Raw genomic sequence first — 25,322 nt, 5'->3', positions numbered from 1 at the left:
ATAAAAAAAGAGGACATTTAGTTCTAACTTTCTGCAGCATCAAAATTAAGGGGCACTTCCTTCTACAGTTTGAATACTTTCTGGAAATAACAGCCAGTATTGTAAACTATAAACAGACAAAAAGTTTTAAAATTACGGCTCCATCCTAAAAGACTCACAACTCAGACATTTGTATTATGAGGGATTTTTATTAAACTTAGGACCCTCTAATCTTTCAGATCCAGCCCCAAGACTGCACTTTCCCCTCTCCCAGTTTTGCTACAGTCGTAAAGGCTGGAAGCTGATCTCATTCATAACAATGTAACTCAAGAAGCAGGAATTTGAAGAGAAAGAACTTCAAATGAGTGAAGTTGGAGACCTTGATTTTCATTAAAAAAAAAATGCTAGGAAAAAAAAAGAGTACTGCTTTCATCATCTTCACTGGAAAATTAAATATTTTGAGGAGTGCATATATAAGTGCATATATTCACAGAATGCTTTCCATTTCTACATAGCCAAGCACACGCTTCCAGTTTGTTCAACATGTACGGGCCCCACAAAGGTGTATTTTTATCCAAAGCAAGTCCTCACTAGTATTTAAATTCTAGAACTTTACAGTTCTTTACAAGTTTTCTTCTTGTGTTACTATATCTCAATACAAACACAAAATATTTTTTCACAATTAACATTTCTTAAACAACATTTATTTCTATGAAAGCATAAACATATCAGTTTCTTCAACTAGTGTGATGAAATTAACTGTCTCACATTTCTAAAGCACAAAACGTGCATGTATTTATAGTACACCCAGAGTTCAGACGTATTTTTGCTGAATATCACCATCTGCAGCAGCTCTGTGCCTGGACACGCAATACTTGGAAGGAACTTGAACATACAACTAATTGTACACGTATCATAGTTCAGGAACCTCTGTATTTTACCATAATTTATTCCTCTATAGTTTCTACAGCGACATGTGTGATCAAGAACTTAAGTAATTAAAAAGATTTTTAGGCTAAAAAAAAATCCTTTCCTACTTTTGCTATAATAATCTAGAACTGGAAAAGATCAAAGACTAGATTCCACTAACAAATACAGTATTCATAAACAATAATTGATGGTTATTACACACCTTTTACATGAAGTTTCTTTATAATTGGAGGAACATTGTAGAAACATGCTTGTACAGTTAAGTCAGATCTCATGCGTCACAATTAAAAATTAGTATCCAAAAAACACAAATAAATTAGTTATCCCAAATCATAATATAAGCAGTTCAAAAGGTTCCCACTTACCTCTAGCAAGAAACAATCCAACAATTCCAGCAAAACCTATCACACCAAGCCTTGGATAAAATCCAGCAGGGGGGTTTTGGAGAAATTCACAGCCCTCTGAAAAGAAGTCAGAACAAAGTGCTTTAATGTAATGTGAAAGTGTTTTTGTGATAAGGAATCATCACTACATGCTGGCAATTGTTACAAAACATAAAGAGTTATCAAAACACATTTAACTATCATGCACATTTTTGATCTGCTGGCATAAAATTCAAAGCCTTTGAGATCTTCTCTAGTGACACATGAATGAAACTGAACATCGTATTGTATTTACCAATTTTCATAGAAGCTTTTGCCTTTGCTCCTGGGCCATCTGTTTTGTTTTGCTCTTTTGCATCTCGATTATATCTTTTTCAAATTAGTGATAAACACCTTTGCAAAATGGATTCATACATTTACATGTTAACATGAATTAGTTTCAGTAAAACACTGTACAAAAAACAAATCACAGAACAAAGGGAAGACACAGCATAAACAAAGCTCACTCCAAGATGGGAGTCTGATGGGGGAATGGAAAACCATGAAAAACCTTCCATACAAAGGAGTTCAAAAGACTGAGACTGTTAAGTTTAAGGAAGAGAGGCAAAGTATCTGAAATGAGCTCTAGATAGCATCCATGCTCAGTCCTGATGAGCTTAAGTATGAAAAGATGCTTCCAAAAACAAAAATAAATACATGTTATTTTGGATTAATTCAAAATTCTTAGGACATCCAAGGAAGTAAACCAAAATGAAAAGGCTAAACATAACTTGTTGCAAGCGTTAGGTCTTTTGTTTGTAATAAATATTGCAGGAAGTTTCAGTTACTAGGCTGGGTCAAGCAAATGCTACCGACTGGGAACAAATTGGGAGGCTTTTTTTCCTTCTTTTCCTGCATAACTGTCATTTTTAGTGACACTGGTCAACATAGATGCAGGTCTCAGATTTTAATTGTTTAGAAATGTAGTGTCATAATGACCTACAAAGGAAATTTAAACAGATATACAGTGCAAATAAAGTAGTCTTAAATGCATTAGAAATTATATATATAATGATGCTTAATGGAATTCCCTTTTAACAGAAGATATAGTACAGTCCTGCATTTTAAATTGCTAGTTAAGAAAACTAAACTGATTTACCTCTACCATGCTCAACAGCTTTTTCTAATTTGGGCATAGCTTTGGCATAAAGATCCTAAAAAAAAAAGAAAAGAAAACAACAGTAAATAGATACCAAGTAAGTAAAATATTAACTACAGATGGTAACTGACCTGACGGGAAAAAAAAAAAAAAAAAAAGAAAAAAGAAGACAAAAAAAAAGTGTTGGGTCCCTAAAATAACATCTTTTTATTCCCACTTCCATCCTTCACCTACAGGGCTATGCTGCTCAACATTACATTTGGCATAACATACAGCTTTTTCTCAAAGTAGTCTTTGGACACAGGTGAAATATAGTACCTCAAAACACAGAGGTCAACTTCAATATTTCACTGAGTTCCTGATCAGGTAGCTGAAACTCAGGATTCTCTCAGGTTTCTCAGTGTACGTATGTATCACAAAAATACTTGAGCTGATGCAAAGAAAGGAAGTACAACACTGTAATAAACTCCTTCCTAGCACTTCACAGGAGTACATGACACATTCTGCAAGGTGATAAATTCTACTCTCCAAGAGACTATCTTAGGCTAACAAACTGCATTTTTGAAGTGACTTGGAAAATGAGATGTCCATACAATGTCCAAAGCAAATCATCAAAGAACACTGCATCAATGCCCATACAATGTCCCAAGTAAATCAAAGAGCACTGCATCAACCCCACAAACTAGTTCTAGATTTTTTTTCCTCAGACTGAAAATATGCAGGAAGTAAAGAATTCACACTGCCTTTTACCAAAGTAGAAAAAAAAAAAAATCTCAGTAAGAGCAACGCTGCTAATTGTTATTATGCTAATAATCCTTCGGAGAGACAGTGTAAGACTGTCTATCAATTAGGGAACAAATTCATAAACATGTATGCCCAAAGCTAAAGCAGAGAATGGTCTCGCAACACCACTTGAGCGGTATCTGTGCAGAAGTGAAAGCATTTGTTTAGGATACTGCATGGGGGATAATATCTTTAGAACTTTCATTTCCTCACTGGCAAGAATGACTTAAAAAAAAACTTGTCAAAAAAAAGTGTTAGCATGTGACATACAACATAACTCTAAATGGATGTTGGTCTTATTAAAAGCCAATGAAAAAAGAACATGCTCTGAAGACCCCAGAGGCTAACTCTGATCTTCTGTCACAGCTCACACATAACTGGCTCATTTCTACACCTGTCTTTTGAACTGACTTTCCACTACAGTTAAGCAAGCAATTTTGAAAAAGTAAAATGGATATGCAAACTTAACCAATTTTATTCTCATTATCTTGGGTTATGTTTTTAATTTTAAAGACAACTGAGACACACCTAAAATGTTATTTTCTTTAACATATCAGGGGGTGCAGGCGGTGTAAACCCAAAATTATCTCTGACTACAGTTAAGCAAGCGAGATGACCCCAAATCCATACAGTTTACATGCCCACTTCATAAAATGAGTCAGTAAACCACTGCCAGGAAATGGCTTGTTGTGTGTGAGCAGAAGAGCACATCTTATGTAAATGATCACCACGCAGACAAAAAAGAAAGCAAATAGGAAGACAACAGGCCAGTGAGACATAAAGCACTGCTCAAGGCTTACTTGCAGTCAGTCCAACTGGGCAACTTAACCTCGTCTCAGATTTCATTCCCAGTTATGGGTACCCACAGGCAACCAAACAGAACCCATGTGTTTAGGAGGTCAGAGCTCTAACTGTACTGTGGAAAATCCCCCTTCTCCTTCAAAACTGAAGTCAGTACCCCTGCTGGTGGCACTTTAGAAACACGTCACTAGACTGAAAAAATGTTTCAGTACTGTTAAAGGTTGGTACCACAACACAGAACTTCTAGGCAGAAAGGACACCCTGATCTGAACAGCTTGGCTTTCTGTGGATAACTGGAAAACCAGCTTGCAGCTTAAGAAGAGGATTCACAACAGCCAGCGTGCAAAGTAGAGAATCGCCTAAAGTTGCCAAGAGGCAATCAGATGGCAAGGATGCCCTTGCTTCCAAAGTAAGCCTCAACATTCGCTGGGTCAGGAAAGAGCAAGAAAGCCATCACATGATTCTGCAATCTAATATCAGTAATTTAGGCCTTGATTACAAAGACCTTGGTGTTCCTCTGTGCTCCAAAGACTATTTTTGTATTTAATGACTGTTTAGTATAAACTTGCTACCTAATAAAACATATAAGAAAATTTTGGGGTAAGGTCTGGGGGCTAGGTTTGCCACTACTAGTGGCCTGGGATTTCTTCTCTTCCAGAGAGCCACGTTCCTTCCCTCAACATTCCAGTTCAGCAAATACTGATTTATTTTCTGCAAAGTTGTGTTTTGTCAAGCTGCAGTGAGGACAACTCAGTATTATTGCTCCAAAACACACTGCTTGGTAATTTAAGGCCTCCTTGAGCATGGGAAATGTAAATTTAATCACTCTCCTGTCTTCCTCAGTCACAGGACAGTACCAAATCCAGATATCCCCAGATATCTTTAAGCTTAAAGTTTATTTCAGATAATGATTCTAAGCTTTAGTTAATTTTCTTTTAATTCTTTTGGAGGGATACGAAATGTGAAAAAGCAGGGGTTTAGTTCAGCAAATCAGTAGAAAGAAACTACTGCTTTTGTGTGAGGAGGGGGTAAAAATTATGACCCGAACTGCAGAAAATTTTAAGTAATGCAGCATTTTAGAAAAATGCTTGTACAGCTATCAACTTTTATTTTGCTGCTAACTATTAATTCTGTCCCTAAAAAAAAAAATCCCAGCTCAACCCTTATCACTGAACCACTACCAGATGTGATATAAAACCATTATACCTGACACCAGGCTGTATATGGTTCCATAACATGCCGTAAACGCGAAACCCCCTCTTCCAATTGGGTTTGTGGATTCTCCACATATTTAGTCTCACGAGCTGGAGAGGAGTAGAGTGACAGCTGTGAATATTAGCAAACAAGAGGTTAAAAACAAAGATGTAATTGTGTAAGTAGGTCTTCAGGGCATGAACAGTCTAACCAGAGAACAGCTAACACGGGGCTTACTACATAAACAATGCATAATAAAAATTCAGGCACAGCTGTGAGACAACCATTATGAGCAAAGTTTAATTATATACTACGATGAAGATGACTTCTAATTGCTATGCAATTCATTCATAGCTGCTACATGATCCAAGTCACAGGTTATAAATTAATATTAAACTAGTTTAATAAGAACACAAAACATAATTGTGAAAAATGTTTCTTGTCTTAATCAGCACTTCTGGTTCCCAGTTAACATGCTAAATGTACTAGAACTCTGAAATCACAATCGATCATTTCCTATATTTGCACAAGCCATCATTAAAGAGTCTAAGCAGCTTCTAACAAAGGTAGCATCCGATACAAATTTATCTGTCTGTTACTGAGCAGGAAAATGGTACAACATCCCAATGTTGCAGTCATTAACCACATCAGCAACTGACAGCATTAATAGCACCATGGGGCTGAGCAAATAAGAACTGTAACATCCACCTGAAGAGCAATGGGCATCTTCACATAATAAATACTAAAAGACCGTATTTAGGGTTTAGCTTCACAACCTATTTATTAAAATTACCTAAACTTATTTAAAATTGTATTCCATTAAAAAAAAAAAAAAGACCAAAGTCTATACTGCTGAAGATGAACAGCAAAGTTTAGATCAAAACAAAGCCTGTTAAAAATCCTAGCAGTTTATATACTACGCTGATATTTAGTATAAAGCGCTTATATTTTATACCACATTTATACTACCTTTAGTAGTTTATTATAAACTGATGTTTACACATATTGTTGCATCAAAGTGTAGCTAGCCCTCTTTTCAAGGTAAGTTGGAAAACAACTGTATCTCTATCATAATAAAAAAAGCCGCTAACTGTAACAAAATATATAATGACATAGAATTTGTCAAATAATTCAGTAACTCGTGCAGCTGGATTTCCCATGATACTTTGAAAGACAGGCATTTTAAGTCTCATTTCCCTAAGAAATCTGGTCAACTCTGGCAATCATAGTCACAATCAGTTTAATTTTGACCCTGTTAGGCAACCTAACAGCCACGTCTGGCACAAGGATAGAAGTCTCAGAGATAAGGAAACTCCCATACACTTTATGAAACTAGACAGCTGACAGTAGAGATCCAAGCTAACATACACTGTGAATTTTAAGAAAAGCAGCCAAAACTCCACAGCTTGCACATTCTGCTTTGCTGAAGCTGATGGGCAAGCCAATTATTCAGCACATATGTAACTGCTGCCCCATTACTGACTCATGCCAGTGGTGGTGTAGGGCACGCGGCAGCCCAAGCTAAGGTTACTTCACTGGGGTGAAGCCAGGAGACTGCTTCAACTATTGCTCCTCTCGTATTATGCAAGTGAACTGCACATGCAGACATATCCAAAAGACCCAAGTATACGGAAAAATTAAGTTTCATTTAGTTTCACTGCTAAGGTAACAACACTTCAGCTTGGTTTGACGCACTTAAAACTTCTAAACATCTACAAACTCTCATGGATATAAAGCTGTATTTAGTTATGAACTACAATTTATTTTTTTTTAATGGTGGAGACCGTTAAAAGCCTATGCAACAATGCTGGTGAGTCTACAGTTTGACAGGGTGTTTTAAAGCTCTACTTATGATATAACCAAGACATTTGAAACACCCTAGAGAAACAATAAAGTAACAGGCTTTTATTATCACTACTTATTGTATTTGTTGTTGCTTAGGTCTGAATGCTGTAAAGAAAGGAAAACTGATAAAATTCTGTAGGCTACTATACTGGATTCAAAGCATTGCCAGAGAAGAATTTTGCCTGTAAAAAAGAGAATATTTTTAGAAATAAAAACTTTTCATTTGCTGTTTTACTGGAGAGCATAAATGAAATTTTATTAGAATTTGCCAACAGTACTTGTAATAAAAAATACATGGCGTTACCTGGATAAAAAGCAAAGAAAATATTCCTGGGGATTTCAAATGTGATCACAAGTAAATCTACAAACATGAAAAGGTAATTTCTGAATGAACAGAAGGCTTTAATGTAGGAAAAAGATCTTGCACACAAGCAAGCCTGTCGCTTTCAAGCGGAGGGCATCAAATGCAACCCTCAGGTAAAAGAAGCAAAACCATATCGACATCTCTATTACTAAAAATAGAGAAGCAAGTTTAAAGGCAAGAATACAAAGGGTGAAGAGACATACCTAAATGCTTTCACGCATCAAAATGTAATGTCTTTCAGAATTCCGTAGATATTTCCGTATAGATAGAACAGCACTAGGGCTCTAACCATACTTACCTCCTCAATTTTCAGCAACTCCTTTTTGGAAGTCTCCTTCTCTGAAGAGGAAGCATAAACCTGGATAGAGAGCAAGCTCAGGCTAACAGGGGTGGCCCCCAGCCGAATTACCTACAAACATTACAGGAAGAGATGTAAATCATTAAGTTAAACAAAATGGCAACATGGTTGAACACATCCATGTAGACAATGTTTATGTTCCCGTATATGTTAATAAGTGATATATTAAGATGCTTAGAAGGTAGGAGAAAGGAGAGTCAGTGGTACACAATCTAATGCTCTCGGGCACTCAAATGATAACACCTAAATTATTCAGACGGTATTTAGAAAAGCCCAAGGCTAAAGGAGACAGTAGGTATAAATGCTAATCTCATCAGTTTTCATCTCACAAAAAGATCTTCTGTTTTCTCTCACTTGGAACATAATTTTTGTCAACTTTCTTAGTATAGATATTAACAACATTATATTCATATTTTAAACAACTTTGTGAAAGTCTGTAACACCTCCATTTTTCCATAGTTAGTCCCAAGAAGTACCAAGAAGACAATTACTTCTAGTTATTGTCTGCATCTAGATTTAGGAAAAATATGAGCCCTACAGTTGAAAGTATCAGACCATAATCACTGCTTTCTAAGAATTTTAGGAATGTCTCCTACTTTTCTGGGAGAAACATGAATTACAGCGCATCGTGACAGATGCTTGACTGTTTTTGAATACTTAAGATTCAATCCAGTCATACAACACAACCACCATGAGTAAGGTGAATATATTTCTTCCTATATTCAGGACGTACACTAAATTGTATTTCTTAACAGGAGAGACTGCTTTACCTCAAAAAAACAGAAGATAAAAATCTTAGCTGTGTAGCAAATCAAGAATGCACAGAAAGCATCTTCCAACAAATGCACATCCTTATCAACAGCAACGTTTAACTCAAGAAACGGCAGTTCCAATGGGAAACCTTTCAATGTCTCATATTCACATTACTGCTCAGGTAAACGTGCAGAGTTACAACAACCTGTGGTTCGTTGTATCAAGTTACAGCGTGAGTGAATCTAACAGCCTGCGGCCGCCAAACTGGAGAGGTCTGGCTCTGCTCGTGGCATCTGTTCCCAGAAGTCCTGCTGCTCATATTGCCCTAGCTTTGGTGGCCGGATGCTTCCACCGCGAGGCAATTCACCTCGCCAATTTGGCCAAAGATTAATCCTGAAAAAGAAGCGGAGAGCTTTGTGCGGGGTTAATAAGTCGAACCCATCCATGAAACAGCCTGACAGGCACCAGGGGAACTGTGTGGCCAGGGAAGAGGGGATGAAAAAGGAGAAGGCAGCAAGCCCTCTTCCTTTTCAGAAATAGTAAGGGTACATTACATTGACCTAGCTGCTTGTGAAACTGAAGTCTTGGTCAAACCAATACATCCTTCATGCTGTTACGATGATAACTGACCTAGCATCAGGACAATTACTCTGAAACTTTGTTTCTGCCCATTGCAGAACTGTTAGAAAATAGCTTTAAAATTATCCAGACTATATGCTTATTGCATACAGATCAGTATTTGCAGCTTAAATTTCTTCTACTGCTTTGCGGGTGGAATATTTATTAAACGTAACCAAGAAAGTTCTCAAACTCAAAACTAGACTCTATAGTTGTCCAACTTCCTGAAAATGTTCATTTACGTGTAGAGAAACAGCACACAAGAACTAGGTCATAGGATTTATTTTCAGAAAGGCGTAAGGGATCTGATGGATCAAAAGGTATGGAAAAACTTGCTTAAAATGGAAGTTTTTCCTTATTTGTATTTACGGACTTATTATTACAGCACTATAATGAAACATCACAATGACCGGATCAGCTGTTTCACAGCCAAGGAAAGACATGAACAATCTTTAATAATCTTTGTTTAAACAAAGATTTTTCACATACTTTTATTAGCCAAGATAAAAACGTGAACGTCACCAACCATTAGTAACTGTAGAATATATTTCCTCATTCTTTCCTTTTTTCACTGCAAAACTGTTCTGTCACTGAAAAGGCAAAAATCTGCAAGGCACTTTCATTCTGAAAAATATGCTTTCGGTAAAATATTACTTCCTGTGATTTTTGGAACATTTAGGAATGAAACACACAGCTAGAAAAGACATCAAGACATTCACGACTCCATCCATTTTCCTCAAAGCAGTTTCAAGTTTACTTAAACTACAGCTACCAGTTACCTGAACAGCCACATTCAGTGCAAATATTTCATGTGAGCCCAAATTTCAAACAAGTCCAAAACTACAGATAGCTTTGGTAGAGCAACTACTAAATGAGTGGCGTATACTACACCCAAAAGAGGTTAGCAGCAGAGAAGACTTTTGAAATAAGCCCTAAAAAACGCAACTTCAGCGAGAGCCACTCAGAGACAAGTGTCTAAAACTTAATTCCTGAATATGGCAAAAGTTTGTTACATGAATACACGTGCAGAGTTTTCACATCTTCTATTTAACATTTCTACAAGTGTCCCTTGCAGTAAAAAAAAAAAAAAAAAGAAAAAGAAAAAACCCAACAGCAACATCAGAAAATAATACTTTAATTAAAGTATAATTCATTATTGATAACCTCTGTTTAGGAAAAATAAATCCAGTCTGATGCGTTAAACAACAGTTGTGGGTTTTGCTGCTATTCAACACCATTTATATTGTTTGAAAATTATCTAAATATCACCAGCAGAAACAGTAAATCCAAATGCTGTAAATATTTGAGATTTGTATATAAAGACACACGCAAACAGCGGAGCATAAGAATGGAACCACCTTGGTTTCACAAACAAATATCAGTGATGACAGAACTACTCATACTGAAAACACCGTATTATCAAAACACTGAAGTGCAAACATTTTCCAAAGGTTTCATCTTTACATTTTAAACAAAACAAAATTAACCACTAATAGTGCAAGAATAATCTCTCCTTCAATGCACTGTTCAAGCTATACTGCAATGGTTTTCTACCTCAGCTAAGTTTGCGGGACACATAAACTTACAGATACAACCAGTACTAAAGTACCACTAAAAGGTTTATTCGGTAGTATAAAAGATTAACCATTCTACTTTCTGTTTCCAAAATTCACTTTAGGATCTCATTTCTTAATTTCGTATTAACCACGTATTACTAAACCAATTGGTTTAGTAAAACATTTTGATTGAGCTGTGCTTTCAGTCTGCCTGTCTTACAGCCACTCAGTTGATAGCAAAAAAGTAGAGCTGACGTTCTTCTCTCTAGGCGATGCTCTGCATTTACTTTAAGTAAAAAAAGATATTAAGTTTATTCCTTTCTCTAGCTGAAGAACTCAACTTTATCTGTAGACACGAGATCACTCATAAGCAAATTCCATCTGAAAGCTGGAGGGAAAAAGACTATCACATTTCATCTTCCGTTGTCTTGCTTTACTGTCTTTCTCAAAGTTCTTAACTAAAAAATGCCTCTGGGAAGAATAAATCCCATATTAGTTCTCAATACAAACGGGGGGGGGGGGGGAGGAAGAGCTAAAGATTAACTAGAACTTTTGTCTTTTTTTCCTCGTCTGTGGTTTCTCAGTTCACTTGTTACTGTTATTGTCAGCCTGTCAAAACTGGGGAAAGAAGCAATAAAAGGAAAAAAATCCTTAATCATACTTTTCTGAAGGCTGATATTTGCCCTCATGTAGGAAGGTGCTTCATTTTTCTCTTCTTTTTCCATTCTTTCCCCTATTTCTCAAGCCCAACTAAAAAATCCAAAACCCCAAAAAAACAAACTCTTGCGCGCACTGCTGTTCCCTGAAGCACAGATATCATGGACAAGAAGCCACCTCCCCTTTTGCTCTTAGAGGCAAAAATTCAGGTTGGCCTGAAGCACTGGAATCTGCCTAACCTCAATGGTTGTATAAAAGTAGTAATATTATGCATAGTACCTCAACCCACGGGTTCACGCATAACCCCTTTAACGACAATTCAGCGTCACTTGCGGAATTCACGACAACTATGAGATAAAATCCCTACGTAAGAATTCCAGCAATTGCCCCAACGTTACAGTACCAAAAAAACAAAGTTGCGACAACAGTAAAGCAAGCATAGGTTGCTCAACCTATCAATATACCGACATACTATCAATATTTGACAAATAAAAAAGGTGCAAAAGAGAACGAATTTCAAAAACCAAGTGTCAGCATTTTTTCAAAAAACTCCTGCTTCTTGAGTAGTCATGACAACAATTTGATTGAAACATACAGCTTGCTTTTGGCCTGAAGGGATCTGGGGCTCTTCTTATCAGAGGCAAAGACCTTTGAGACAATTATCTGATTTAAGCCCAGATCGTGCACGTTCACCCCTTTTTCACAGACTCCGCCGACTCCCTACATGCAATAAAGGGAGACTTTCAAGACGAGGGCTTTCGCAACTGTAGGAATCCAAACTCTGCAAGAACACCAACTCGCAGCTCCATGCTGCCGTATTCAAGAAGTAATTTTAAATAAGGAACGTGGCGTTCGTGCGCTTCTTTTTGTGCGACGCAGATAGGACACGCAATTTTGAAATCTGAAAGGGAGAGGTGACGGAGCTGCAACAAGTGCGAGTCGAACAGCTGGCGGGAGCTACAGACCACGCTCTCCAAAACGCCCCGGGTACAGCTGCCGCCGGGCGATACAGATGTTAGAACGGTTTTAGCTCGAACGTGAAAAAAATCGTTCGCTGGTAACAAGGCCAGGGTCTTCGCTACCGCGCCTACCCAACCGAGTAGCTAAAACCTGCTTTAAAACGGGAAGCGGGAGAAACGGAGCCCTCCCGGGCCAGAGCACCCGCCTGCAGGGCGCCTCGGCGCGGGGCCCCTCCGGCCGCGCTCCCGGGCCGCCCCCTGCCGGCCTCGCCCCGCCGCCGCGCCGGACGCGGGCGCCCCCAGAGCGACGGCCCGGCGGCACCGCGGCCACCCTGCCGCCTCCGCGAGAACCGGCGCGTCCCGCTGCAAGGCCCCGGGCCGGTGCGGCGGCGAGGCCTGAGGGGAGGGGTGGCCGCCTGCCTCCGCCCGCTCCCCCGGGGCTGGGACGGGCGGCGGGGAGCCCTGTCAACGGAGCGGGGCTGCGGAGGGGCGGGCGGGGAACGGCAGCGGCCAGCGGGCGAGGTGGGGGGGGGGGGGAAGGAGGGGGCAACGGTTTCCTCACCTTGAACATGGCGGCGCCGAGCGGGCGGTAAGCACCGGCCGCGTCGCTGCGCTGTGACGTCAGGAAGACCCGCCCGCCGGGGAGGCGGGGCCGCTGGGCTCGGAGCCCCGCGGCCGGCGTGGCGCCGCCGTAGCCTGGCAACGCTGAGGGGGCGGGGCTTTCCTCCCCATGTGGCCCCGCCCCCCCCCCCTGCTGCCGCCGCCGCCGCCGCCGCCGCCGCCGCTGTAGCGGCGGCGGCGGCGGCGGCGGCGGCGGCAGCCGGGGATGAAGGGAGCGAAGAGGGGAGAAGGAGGGGGAGATGAAAGCAGAAGGGGCAATAGCCGCGTAGGGCCAGCTTCAGGGAAAGGAGGCACGATGGCTCGTCGAGGCTGGGTGGGGACGTGACCTCCCTCGACGGCAACGTGAAAAGCGACACAAGCGCGTGTAGGCGTAAGGGGAATACACCAGAATTCAAACAGATCTTGAATTCTTTTGTAAATTCGGCCTTACTTCGGACTCGGACCTTGTTTCGAATCAGTCTACGCCGGAAGGAGCTCGGTAATAGAAAACGTTCTAAATTTCAGTAGCTACGACGCAGGAACATCTCTTTAGAACTTATAAAACCACAGAAGTGCCGGCGTGCCGTAAGTGCACGCGCACTATTCTTTACACCGGCAAGCATGGCTCAGCCTATTACCTTGCGGCCTTTGCAAAGGGTATTCAGAGCTATCTCAGTGCCGTTAGAATTCGGATGGGGCTAGGGCACGGGGATCGAGATAGGGTTCCGTGCCCAATCTCAAAATATTAAATCAAAACCAATAAAACGACGCCTTTCTCCGTACCTTAACGCTCCTTGGTTTCTGCAGCCCAGGGTGCGGCACCGCCAGCTCGCTTGAGCGAGTTGGACGGCGGCGAGTTTTTTCCGCTCACATCTGCTGCGAGGGAGGGTCTCGTAGACATCCCATGTTGCCGGACTTGTTACTCAGTGGTAGAAGAATATCAGAAATAAGGAGTACTAAATTCCTGCCAGGTAAGATGAACCAAGGCAATATTCCGTTCTGATTTAAATCATGGGAAATCTGTTCTCATATTGGCAGTTAAAACACTGCTGCTTTGTTTCTTCAGACTTGCTGGTCAGGAGTTTCCACCTTTACTTGTGTTTAAGATCTTCCGCAGCCCTCAAGGCCAAGGCAGCAAATACATTAGTGGAAAAAGAGTAAGTTCATCAAACGAGGTGACTTACTTCACGTTCATGTGCCATCATCTTCTGACCAGTTACTAGCATCTTGGTGCTTGTTATTTTTAACGTTTTGTAAGATATTTATCCTCGTACTTAACCTTGGTCACATGACAACAGATTTCAAATGCAACCAAGTACCTTGCTTTTACTGAATGCTGTTAATTTTTAGGTAGCAGTGAAAAACTACCTTGAAGCTTAAGATGCAAAGATACTTGAAAGCATTTGTCTGTAGTCTTTGTTCAGATTAACTGCTACGTATGGAAAACGCAGGTTCCACAGGCTGTGCCATACAGTTGCCATCACGGTTCTGTTGGGAGGCCACTCCGTCAGGACTTGGGGTGAAGGGGTGATTCAGGCTGCCTAACTTTTGAAACCCCGCAGGAGCCTCTGCTGCCTCGGCACGGACTGGACGTAGACTCCACCGGAGGGTTCACAGCACCCGAATTCTGCTTGGAAGTACACTCTATCACCTCCTCCTTTTCCCTGGCACTGGGAGAGAAGCCTACGCTCCTAATTTAGACACATAAGAACACCAAGAAAATAACGTGGATCCTCTCTTCATGAGTTTTTTCAGGTCCCAAAAAATAGCATAGTCATTTAAAACAGTTAATATTGATTTTAGAGTATGAAGAATAGCACCCTATTAGTCCTGGAAAATGTTATAAAAAAGGATTTTTACGTAAAAGTTAAAGCACGTGAAGAACACGGTAGCAAATAGTTCATCAGGAAGGGTATTGTGGGAAGAGAGACGAGGTATGCACCTTCTTATAATCTTAAATTTTCTTTGTGATGATAATTTTTGTGGTTCCCTCTTAAAGAAAATTCCTACATCTCTTTGTTGCAGTCTCTTTATAGACCTGATAGAACCAGCTATAGCAGGAACAAGTGTTTTCCAGACGAATGGGGATGTTTAACCATCGCATTGCAGAATTGGGCGATGCTTCTCAACAAGCCGTTTGTAAAACCAGCAGACAGTCCTTCTTGTTTGTTGGCACATTGGATTATTGTCAGGAGCAATTTGAGGTGAAACAAGAAGACTTCAGGTTTGTACCTTTTCTTTTTAAAGCTTTATTGTATTTTTCTGCTGTATTTCACAGGCAGCAGCTGCTGCTTGCAAGTTAATGGGATATCAGAAATACCATGAACAAAAGGTACAAGATGAGCTTCAGTAGCCAAGCCACAGGATAACAGATGATAACGATATTTTATTGGGGATTTGGTTATGAAGATTCCCTCTTTAGCAAGGAAGACTTGTATCTAAAATGTACCTAAGTGACGGATGGGCGAAGAACGCTAACGGGCGTTCTTTCTCCGTTGCATTATGCTTTGCACAGTCAGTTATATCTGTGGAAAATAAGCAGCCAGGGTGCGGGAAATGTTCGTGGAAAACTGACGTTGCAGTATTTTATGGCAGTTTTGTGAGAGCGTGGAGAGTGACCAGGTAGTTTGCAAAGCAGTCGCATTTCTTGATGCATTTTATTCATCCTTAAGGAGTTAGAGAAAGAAAATTTTCAAAGCTCAAAATGACAGGAGAGCCCGCGAGAGGAGTGATGGCATTGAGGTGCATCATGACGCCTGCTCTGGTTAGTTCTCAACCAAAGCTAAGTCCCAGGCTGTGGGTGGGACCGGCTGTTTCCCAATTTTACAGAGGACAGACGTAAGAATATTTCAAGTGCATTCTCTTTTTAAGTTTGGTACATGAACAGTAAAGAAAATTCCAATTGTTTCTGGCCATACAATGGTGTATATGTTACAAATACATATTTTTGTACACAATTTATATTCACTGACTACACAAAAATTATTGATACAATTATGTAACACAGATATAAATATCTGAAGAACAGACGGTTGTTTTATAGAATGTTTTAAACCAAACAATTTTATCAGCTCCAGCATCTTCAGTACATTTTTTTCTTTAATGTGGAAGTTAATCTTGAAATTGATTGATACGACTGATGAAAAAGAATGGGAAAACCTTTATAGAAAAGAACAATACAAATACCTTAGCTTTCATGTAGGTGTATTGTTCTCTTACAGACTACCAGTAATCTGGATGAAAGCCCTGTGTACTTCCGTGGCAGGAATAACTGCTGGAGAAGGTTGTGTCTGCAAAATTTCCCTGGGACAACGATATGTGCCATAATGGATTATGCACAGTCCAAAACATTGTCAGACAGGCTTAAAAAGGAGCTGAAGTTTCTGCTGCTGCGGCCACAGAATAAAGAGCTTTGGCACGACTGACTCCTGGCTGTTTCTAATGTAAGAACCTATACCAAGTTTCAGTTTTATTTTGCATGCCAATATTTTTCCCTTTCCTTGGTAACTGGCTTTTCTGAATACTTGTGAAAGAAGTATCTCCTTTGGAAAGCAGCAGCTCAGAGAAGCTTGAAAATGTTGCCACAGTTCATAAACTATGTCAGCCCAGGCAGAAATACAATTTAAGAAACTTGATCTCTAATCCTTTGCCTTAGCCATTACAGTCTGAGCTTTCATAACATTGTATTAGATTGCTTATTTACAGTTTAATTTTTTGTCAGGAAAATAAGAACAGTCCTTTACTAGCAATACAATGACAGTTATTTGCCACACATTCATAGGTACAGTAGGAAAAAAAAAAAAAATTTGTTGCACATTCCTGTTAAAATGTGAGTTTGTCACATCTGCCCATTAAATATCAGTGCAGTTACCTACTCACACTGGTCATTGGAAAACATTATAATTTCTGAAAGGCTGGCTTATTTTGATATTCTCCTTCATGATAAATCTTGTTGTATATTTAAAAAAAACCCCAACATATTTTTCCATGCATCTTTTATTTACAAAAATGAATTAATTTTTTAATACCATGACTTGCCACTACAGTTTTGCCAGCCCGTTTAGAATTTATTTTTAAGGTCTTTATAAAATAGACTGCTTTTCTACCCTTACAGCTTTTTTGTGTTGCAAGTTAAAAGAATGCTGTTTGGCAGATCTCTCTTCAAGTTCTTTTGAAAATATGTAGTTAATAGAAAATACACAACCACAAGGGCTCCAGTAAACTCAACTTTCAGTTGTTAAGCAGCTTCACCTAACGCTGTGAGCCTGGCTTTCTAAATGCTCCGCACAAAGCACAGTCGGAGGTGACATGTCAGGTATACAACTTTTCTACGTCGGTCTCCAAAGCACATGATCCGTTTCTCACGTTCCCGTCACTTTTAGCACATATTTGTTAAACAGCTAATTGAACTGGCTTTTATAGGGGTGCGTGACGATGGACCCTTCCCAGTGTCTTTATGAAGGGAGTGTAATTCGCATATTCATAAGAATACTCTTTTGTTCTTTCTACTTTATTCACTTCCTAACTTGGGGGGAAAAAAAGGGGGGGGGGGTGAACAGATTTTTGTATTTAACGATACTGTTTTATTTGGAGTGAAACTTACCTTGTGCTTTTGCTTTTCATACTTAAGGTGGGTCGGTTTTCAACGTTTGCCAGAGGTGCTATTTTGGCAGCTACGAGGTCTGAAGTCATACATTCAGAAAGTAAATTGAACGTTAAGGACGGATGCCATTGCAGAGCTCTTTGTGCTTTCCCACTGACCTACCTTTAATTGCAGCAAAGGAGTTACTGCATTCACATCTGGGGTAAGCCAGTACTTGAATTTCAGCACGTGCTGTCTCATCAGCTTTGTCATGTTCTGACAGCATCCAAAATACACTCAGGGCTTTCCAAATAAAGATCCTACATTCTAAGACAGGGGACAGGTAGAAAAGAGAAATGTATCATGCAAAAATCCCAGTGTAATCCAACTGCATATAGTTTCACTTTTGATATTACCATAGTTAAACAGCCAAACGTTCCTTCCCCAGTTCAAACCCTCGACTTCTCACTGCAGCCATCAGCAGCTCTAGTTCCGCAGTTTTCAATTACTCCCTTCCAGCACCGACGAATAATTCTTCTGTTAACAAGTTGTTGATACTGCCAACAGAGATGTCAGCTAATGTCTGGTGTAGCAATCATCTTCTAAAGCACAGATATACGCTACTAGTAGCGGGGAGAACACAAACACCTTTTTGATACCCTTAAGCACCCATTGCAACAAAGTCCAACTCCTGTCAAAATTCAAATGCATCTCGGATTTCAGTCGAGCTGGATACATTTTGAAAATTAACTGAGGCTAAAAAGTGAAAGGTCTTGCATCTGTTGCATCTCTTGCATCTGTTGCCAGCCTCTTTAAGTATTTAGCGAATCAAATCTTTTTACCCTAAAAATTATTTTCACGGTAATCCTTAATTTCTGAGCAAGATGATGTGAGTATCTTTACCTCATTTGCCTATAAATGTATTGACCTCAGTATCTTCATAAATATATATATTAAATGTAGTACCTTATTTGCCTGAATGACAGTTTCTAGGTCTACCAAACAATGTCCAGTTAAAGGCACGCATTCCTTCTTTTACGGTGCTGCCTCTTTAATAATTAACAGTCACATGCTGAGCTTACTTTGTTACTTATAACTGACTTTTAGGATGATCATTTTTGAAGGGTTTTAATTCCTATTTTACTTTCTACCATGGCACATGATGTAGCTCTCCCATGAATGAGAAGTAGAATGTATTATATGCCTACTATATATACATATACCATTACATGACTATTACAGCACATTACTGAAAGTGTTCTAATGTCTTCATTTTTGCTGTTAAGAAATTGCATTTTAATGTTTCTAACAGTACACACACACACTTGTAAGAGTGAGAGGAGTTACAGTGAGGTCCGTGGGACTTACCACTCAGACACACACACACAGACCAGCTGGAGAATGCAGCATGTACCGCTACCTGCTGTGCAACATCTTACCCGATACCAGTTATTGAGAAACAGGCAAAGATTTGTGTACTTGAGTAGTGAAGCCTACACTTATGTTGTCAGTTAACTCTTGGCTTCCCCATTAAGCCCCTAGGCTGGGGCTTGAAGCCTCACAGGATCCTAGGGACCAGAAGAGCGGCAGACCGTTCTGCAGGGGGTTGTTGTGCAGCTTGAACAAGAAGGGAGACAGAGCTGAGCAGCACATGAAGAATCGTACAGATTTCTTCTTCACTGATGCTGCCACCATCATTAGGAGAAGAGTGTAAGGGAAAACCTTTGTTATATTTCTAGAAAGCAGAATTTGGTTTCATGGCTCTATTTGTTCAGTCTGGAGTAACACCCTTTTTGAGAGGAAAAGCCTGTATTTGGCTTTTAAATATTTTTTTCTTTTCTAGATCTTCATTTCCATACAATTCATCAGTCACCTCCTCATTTTACTCTTACTGGCCCACTACCGCATCCATGCAGCCAACACGTCGCTCTTCTCAAGCTCAACAGAAGCCAGCAAAAATGAAGAGGGCGTATTTGACTGAGAGAGAATGAGAGATATGAGGCAAAACTGGAAGCAAGATGCCCTTTTCAGGACATAATCCTGTGTTCCTGTGGAGAGTACTCATTAGCCAGGAAGTCCTGCTACAGTTCCTTGCTCTTTGGTACCATGGCATCGTTCAGGCTGGTTTTGCACCTTTCCATTCCTTTGCCCCACATTCATCAAAAACCATCATGTCTGGTACCTTCAACTACTGCTTCCATTCTGGGAGCATTTTCCACAAAGGAGTAACACCCGACCTTACACATGCTTCAACCTGAAGTGCATTTAGGAAACTCTAGGACATGTTTCAGGGGTCTTTCACAATCACTAATGAAAACTGTCATTTAGATAGTTTCCCCCAGTGATCCCTTATATGTTTAACATGTGTTATCACCTACTACTTCTCATAATCTGAAGTCATTTATGTTTTTGCCCCCACACCCTATGGAGAAGTGCTATGGCTGGCATAGTTGCAGCTTGTGGTGTAGGAACTGAAGGGGCACAGGGTAGTGGTGCACAGGCTGACATTGTCTTTACTTTTAACTGTTTCTCTCTAGCACAGCATTTGAAACTACCTCTTCAGTCTCATAAATTAGTACAATATAGTACTGGCACAGGTAAAAAACAATGCTTTAGCTTGCTTTGGCAGTTTTATAGATGAGAAAAAGTCACAATTCCCACATGTGATTGAATAAATTCTTACTCCTGTATGTGTGTAACAATGTGTGGTATTATACAGGTACAGAAACTGGACGTTACAAATAGGAGTGACTTTGCTGAACATCAAGGGATAGCAATTTCACAGAATGAAAAGCCTGAGGGATCAATCTATTGCTACAGAAGAATGGGAATATGAAGCAGGTAAATTGTATGCTTGGTCCCAGGCAGTATCTCTGGAGGATATTGGACGATTTCCATCCACAGCAGATGCACAAATCTTCAAAAGTTAAGGCTCTGGAAAAGTGCTAACCCTTCTAGTCACTTTAATGCATTCTGCCCTGCTTTGAACAAGGCTGCAAATCTGAAAGCATGGCTTCCTACACTGGTTTAACAAGTTTAGCAAAACATACATTCTTGTAATTAATTTTTACCATGGGAAAAACAAAAATGTCTGCACAGTAAAGCTAGGACAAAACAAAAACTGAGCAACTGTGATAATTTGGTAAGGTTTATAACGTCTGCAAAGTACAGCTGGTTGATTATTTGGGAGTTAACAATTTTGTACTGAGATTTCTTTGGCTGGAGTATTTAGTTTATTTAACTTACGTAGAGGTCAGCCTCACTGCCCTTGTTTTCAGAGAACAGTACTGAGCCAAAATCCAGCTCTTTCAGAAATCAGCTAAAACACTTCCAATAAGGTTGCTAATTGCATCAGCTCCCAACTTTAAGACCATGAAAAGTCATTAAATTAAAAGCTATAGTTAGGTCAATTATCGTCATTTTTTTTTTTCCTGATAAAATAATTCTTTTCAGTGTTTTGGATAATCTGAAAGGAGAAACAGTGAAGGAAAAACTATTACTTGACAGTAACTCTTCCTGATTGCAATAAATGAACTGAGAATCAGGAGAAGAAATATATGTATTAAAAAAAAAAAAGGTTTTGCACTCTGAAATGTCTTTTGAAACTTTAATTTTTGATGTTTTGGGTTTCAGTATAATAAGTTAAAGTAAGTTCTTGGTTATCAAGTTGCCACCTGTGTTAGATAAAACAATCCTCGCGGAACTACCTGTAAGAGCCAGAGGAAGAAGTGAGAGCACATGTGACATGAGGCAAATCCCATGGAATACCCTCAGCCGACCAAGGACACCCAAGTGTCTAGGAGTCCATCCTGGGAATAAATTAGCCAAGAGGGCTTTCCGAGAGGTGCAAGATGAGAGCAGAGCAATTTCTTGCTTTCCAGGAGTGAAAATGAAGGCCATCACTACACCAACATATGGGAAAGCACTTAGACCATGCCTTGCATTGACACCAGTATCACCACCACCACAAGCACAATCCCATGCATTTTGTATGACCTCAGCAATCTGGGAAGGTAAACACAAGAGGAATACACTGACCGCCTTGAAATTTCTCCCGAGACTATGGAAGTTAAACATGAGGGAAATACTTGGTTTCAGTTAGCATTATGCAATTCTTTTGACAAAGAAGGGACGGTAAAGTCAGAAAGTCTCATCAGTAGTACTCAAATACATATAAACAGACCCATAACATCCACAATTCACTACAGGAGATAGAGACTCTCACACAGGAAAAGAATTACATGGTTGGTGTAACTCAAACTTGTGAGATGAGCCACATGACAAAAAAAAGCAAACAAACCAACGCTTAGAACATGCCTGAGGACATACTGAAATGGCTGTGGAAAGGAGGCTGCCAGTTTAGGCCAAAGACATATCTGTCTGGTAAAATTAAAAACCGTGCAGTAAAAGGGTTAACCATTAAAGCCATCTGTCTCACTGGAAAACAAATATTTTTTTCAGCAACGCTTATTGAGCAACACTTATCCATAATACAGAACTGCTACCAAGGGTGACATCACCAGGAGACACATTTGACAGACATCAGATACATGGCAAAAAGAGTATTTTTTTTTTTAGTTCCTCAAGTACTACATAGCATCAATCTAGAAGGCTCGGCGCTCAGCATGTGATGCTTAATGCTGGCGTTCATTCCGATGGCTAGATGACTGAAGAGTCACTGGGTACTTAAACAGAGATCGTGATGAGGTTTATTTTTACCTGTAAACATCACCTAAAGCACCTGTCAGTGCAACTAAAGCATCGAGTGTAAAAGTGGAAAGTGTTAATGAAAACAAGAAATGAAAGCTGTCTTTACACATATCGCCTACCCTCTCCCTTGAAAGAACAAAAATTTTGCACTTGCCAAGAAAGTTGCCTTGGACAAGCAGGCACTCTGATTAAAACATGACATTGAAACATCAGTAAGACTTGATAGACTAAAGGCTGGGTGGGGGAATCACATGCCCACGAGTATGTTATGAACTCAAAAGGTACAGAACTAACACAGAATCTGTGCAACACCCAAAGCAACAGTTTTCCTTTCCGTATTATGAAACTGATGGAATCAGAAAAGAAAAAAAAAAAACACAAAACCAAAACCCCAGTCTGTAACAAAGGGGGAACATCTGCTGAAATGAAGAATTTCAAGTCAACAAGGGTGGATAACTTATACCAAAGAATCTGGAAGGAATTAACTGAAAAAAACCCTTTGCCAAACTAATAGTAATTTCGTATCACACAAAACAAGTGAACACAGATGACTGAACTACTGCCAAAAAATAAGGCCAGATATTCCAAAAAAGTGAAGAATTTGGTATGAGCAACTATGAACCACTTAAAATGTGAGAGCTCTCCCTCGTGAAATAATGGAACCATTATTGGAGATTCCTAATCAACTACAGAGGTGCCAACAAGTAAGTCAAGTCGGCCAGTGTAGCATCGTGGAAGAAAGGTATTGCCACAAAATACAACCTGGCTCACAGAGAAGGGAAATTAAAAAGGTGAACAAAAATAATTGTAAATAACATTTACAGTGAGAAAAGATTGATACAGCGGAAGAGAAGATGACAGCAGTCTAATACATTTGGTCTCCTTTTGAATCAAAAAATGGGGACACATCACAATTAAGAGAGGCCCTTCCTTCCATGACGCATGCCCCTGGGACCAGCACAAACTCATCCACAGCATTCTCCCATTAAACAGTACTACTTAGTGTAGGATGAAGTCAAGTTACTGAAGGGGGGGGGGGGGATTACTTCATGCAAATAAAGTTTTAAGTCATTCGAAGTATTAAAATACAATTAAAATGCTATTTTAGAACTCAATATAAAAAAAAAAAAACCGACCACAGTTATTTTCAAACATTCTTGATAGTAGGTTTTTAAACCAGGGGCTTTGATCTGACAGCAAGAGAGTTGCTGAAAAAGAGTGGCAGAGAAAAGGAAAAGCGTGGCAAAAGACTGACAAGGAAGGCTTTCATCAGACTGCTTGAGAAAATAAGATCATAACCTCCTGTTTTACCCGCCCTGCCCCCCACTCCCCTCCCCCCCCCCCCTTTCCTTGGTATTGAATGTTGTTCCAATCTGACACTTTAATCCTGAAATGAATTTTCCCCTTCCTGTTATGGGAAACGTTAAGCAGTAAGTGTCAGTAACTTGGAGTTCTGGCACTCTGGGGTCCAAGCGTGCGACGGACGCACGTTGCCTCAGAGGCCTCAATCCCGCGTACTGGATAGCGGGGAACAGTCTCTCCTCCTGGCTGCTGACCGACACCAAAGGCTGGCTTCGGTTTTCAGTCTCACAGCTTAAATTTATGCCTTGACGCTGAGTTACAAATGTAACGATGAAGTCAACTCTGAACATTATTTCAAGCTTGAAATGCAGAGTAGACACATGAATGCACTACAGCAATTGGAACTGGGAAGATGGTAAAATACAGCTGAAGATATGAGCTTGATGCTATATAAGGGCACCCAACTGTTCTTGTTGGGATAACTTTAACACAATGTTATGAATTATAGCAACACAACATTTCTGAAGAGTTGCTTAACCGAGTAAACTCTGAAGTCCTGTAGAAAGTAATCCAGGCCCACTACGCTTTCAGTACTACAAAGTTTACACAAGAGTGTTTAAAGATTAAAAATATTTTATTTACACTTTTCTTTATACACATTTTATACATTTTTTCAGTTTAAAACCCGAACAGAGCGCATATGCAAGTCTGAGCATACTGTATCCATAGCTAGGGAAAATTACCTTCTGCCAAAAAAAGACAAGAAAAAAGGCTTTAAAACAGTTAAAAAGAGGCAATTCTTAAATTATTCAGAGAAGTTTATAGCAGCCCTGGGGTAATCATTAGACAGTTAATCCAAATGTACATATGAGGTCATATATATATATATAATTTTCATTTTCTATAGGAAAAGTATTTCCAATTGCTAGACACAAACACAGCACAGTTCGAAAATAACTTTTCCTGTTAACTTATCAAATACTTATCAAATACATTCTTTTCAATACAAACAATCTGATACTGTACACTGGAATCAAGTGGGATACTATAGTGGAATTGCAATCTCCAGCATATAATAATTTATTTTAAAAAGATCTACAAAAATAACAATATATAGGGAAAAATATTTAAAATAAAAACATAGCTCACTCTTCGCTTCACCTGTTCCCAGAACTGACATAAAAGTTAGGTGGGTCCCACTGAGGTAATAAAAGCCCCCTAAGTATAGCTAACTTTGCAGTCCTACATAACACTGTATTTTCTAGACTTACAATAAGGTTTTCTACCAGAGCCATAAATAAAAACTACCATCTGCAAATAGAAGTGGTTTTCCCCTAGCTACCAACTTAATATTAATCCAAAGGTATTTGAAACTGATCTTTGAAAGTTATTTTTAAAAGACTATATAAACATTAATTGAAATTTGGGAAGTAAAAAAAAAAAAGTAGAGGGAAATCCAGGAAAGCTGTGCTCAAAACAAGTCCGTTTTGCTGCCACCTGCCACATACAACTGTTTTACGAAGTTTACCCACACAAAGGGAAATTTTAAAGTTAATCACCAACTTTCAAAAATAGAATACAGATGCAAAAGCAGTCATTAGAATTTAAGCAGCTTCAGATTGTTTTACAAACGTTAAAATCTCAAAACGTTAGCTACAGGACACCGGCAAGCTTTGTTTTCAATAGATTACACGTGCTTTCCAGTTACGTTCTTTCCCACTCTCCTTCAGTGAGCCCTGCCACATGTGATGGACCACGCTTATTCAAGTAACTTCACCAGCTATATTTTTATTAAAGGAAGGAGAGCAGG

At 39.6% G+C, this 25,322-nt stretch overlaps 1 protein-coding gene and 1 long non-coding RNA gene across 5 annotated transcripts in view; one reads left to right on the top strand and one right to left on the bottom strand.

Annotated features, from left to right (window-relative positions):
• APOO (apolipoprotein O) overlaps positions 1-12,949 on the bottom strand; it is a 34,686-nt gene extending 21,737 nt beyond the window's left edge. For all 3 annotated transcript variants that reach the window (XR_012996837.1, XR_012996835.1, XM_076356162.1), the window contains exons 1-5: positions 12,881-12,949; positions 7,716-7,826; positions 5,221-5,340; positions 2,431-2,485; positions 1,275-1,370 (exon numbers count right to left, since the gene is read on the bottom strand). Coding sequence is in view for 1 of the 3 variants with exons in the window: in XM_076356162.1 (XP_076212277.1) it covers positions 1,275-1,370; positions 2,431-2,485; positions 5,221-5,340; positions 7,716-7,826; positions 12,881-12,889 (391 nt within the window). In the remaining 2 variants the exon portion in view is untranslated. The remainder of the gene's footprint in view (positions 1-1,274; positions 1,371-2,430; positions 2,486-5,220; positions 5,341-7,715; positions 7,827-12,880) is intronic.
• Positions 12,950-13,190: 241 nt separating this feature from the next.
• LOC143169024 (uncharacterized) overlaps positions 13,191-25,322 on the top strand; it is a 16,718-nt gene continuing 4,586 nt past the window's right edge. The window contains exons 1-9 of one of the 2 annotated variants that reach the window (XR_012996832.1): positions 13,191-13,417; positions 13,726-13,889; positions 13,985-14,075; positions 14,481-14,852; positions 14,944-15,142; positions 16,140-16,361; positions 17,549-17,723; positions 19,036-19,210; positions 19,344-20,341. This is a non-coding gene — a long non-coding RNA (uncharacterized LOC143169024). The remainder of the gene's footprint in view (positions 13,418-13,725; positions 13,890-13,984; positions 14,076-14,480; positions 14,853-14,943; positions 15,143-16,139; positions 16,362-17,548; positions 17,724-19,035; positions 19,211-19,343; positions 20,342-25,322) is intronic. The other variant, XR_012996834.1, reaches the window with a different exon arrangement.

This window comes from Aptenodytes patagonicus, chromosome 1 (assembly GCF_965638725.1).
Source record: "Aptenodytes patagonicus chromosome 1, bAptPat1.pri.cur, whole genome shotgun sequence".
Lineage (NCBI taxonomy): Eukaryota > Metazoa > Chordata > Aves > Sphenisciformes > Spheniscidae > Aptenodytes > Aptenodytes patagonicus.
The sequence above is the reverse complement of the archived record's forward strand: the minus strand, read 5'-3'. Positions and strand labels throughout refer to the sequence as shown.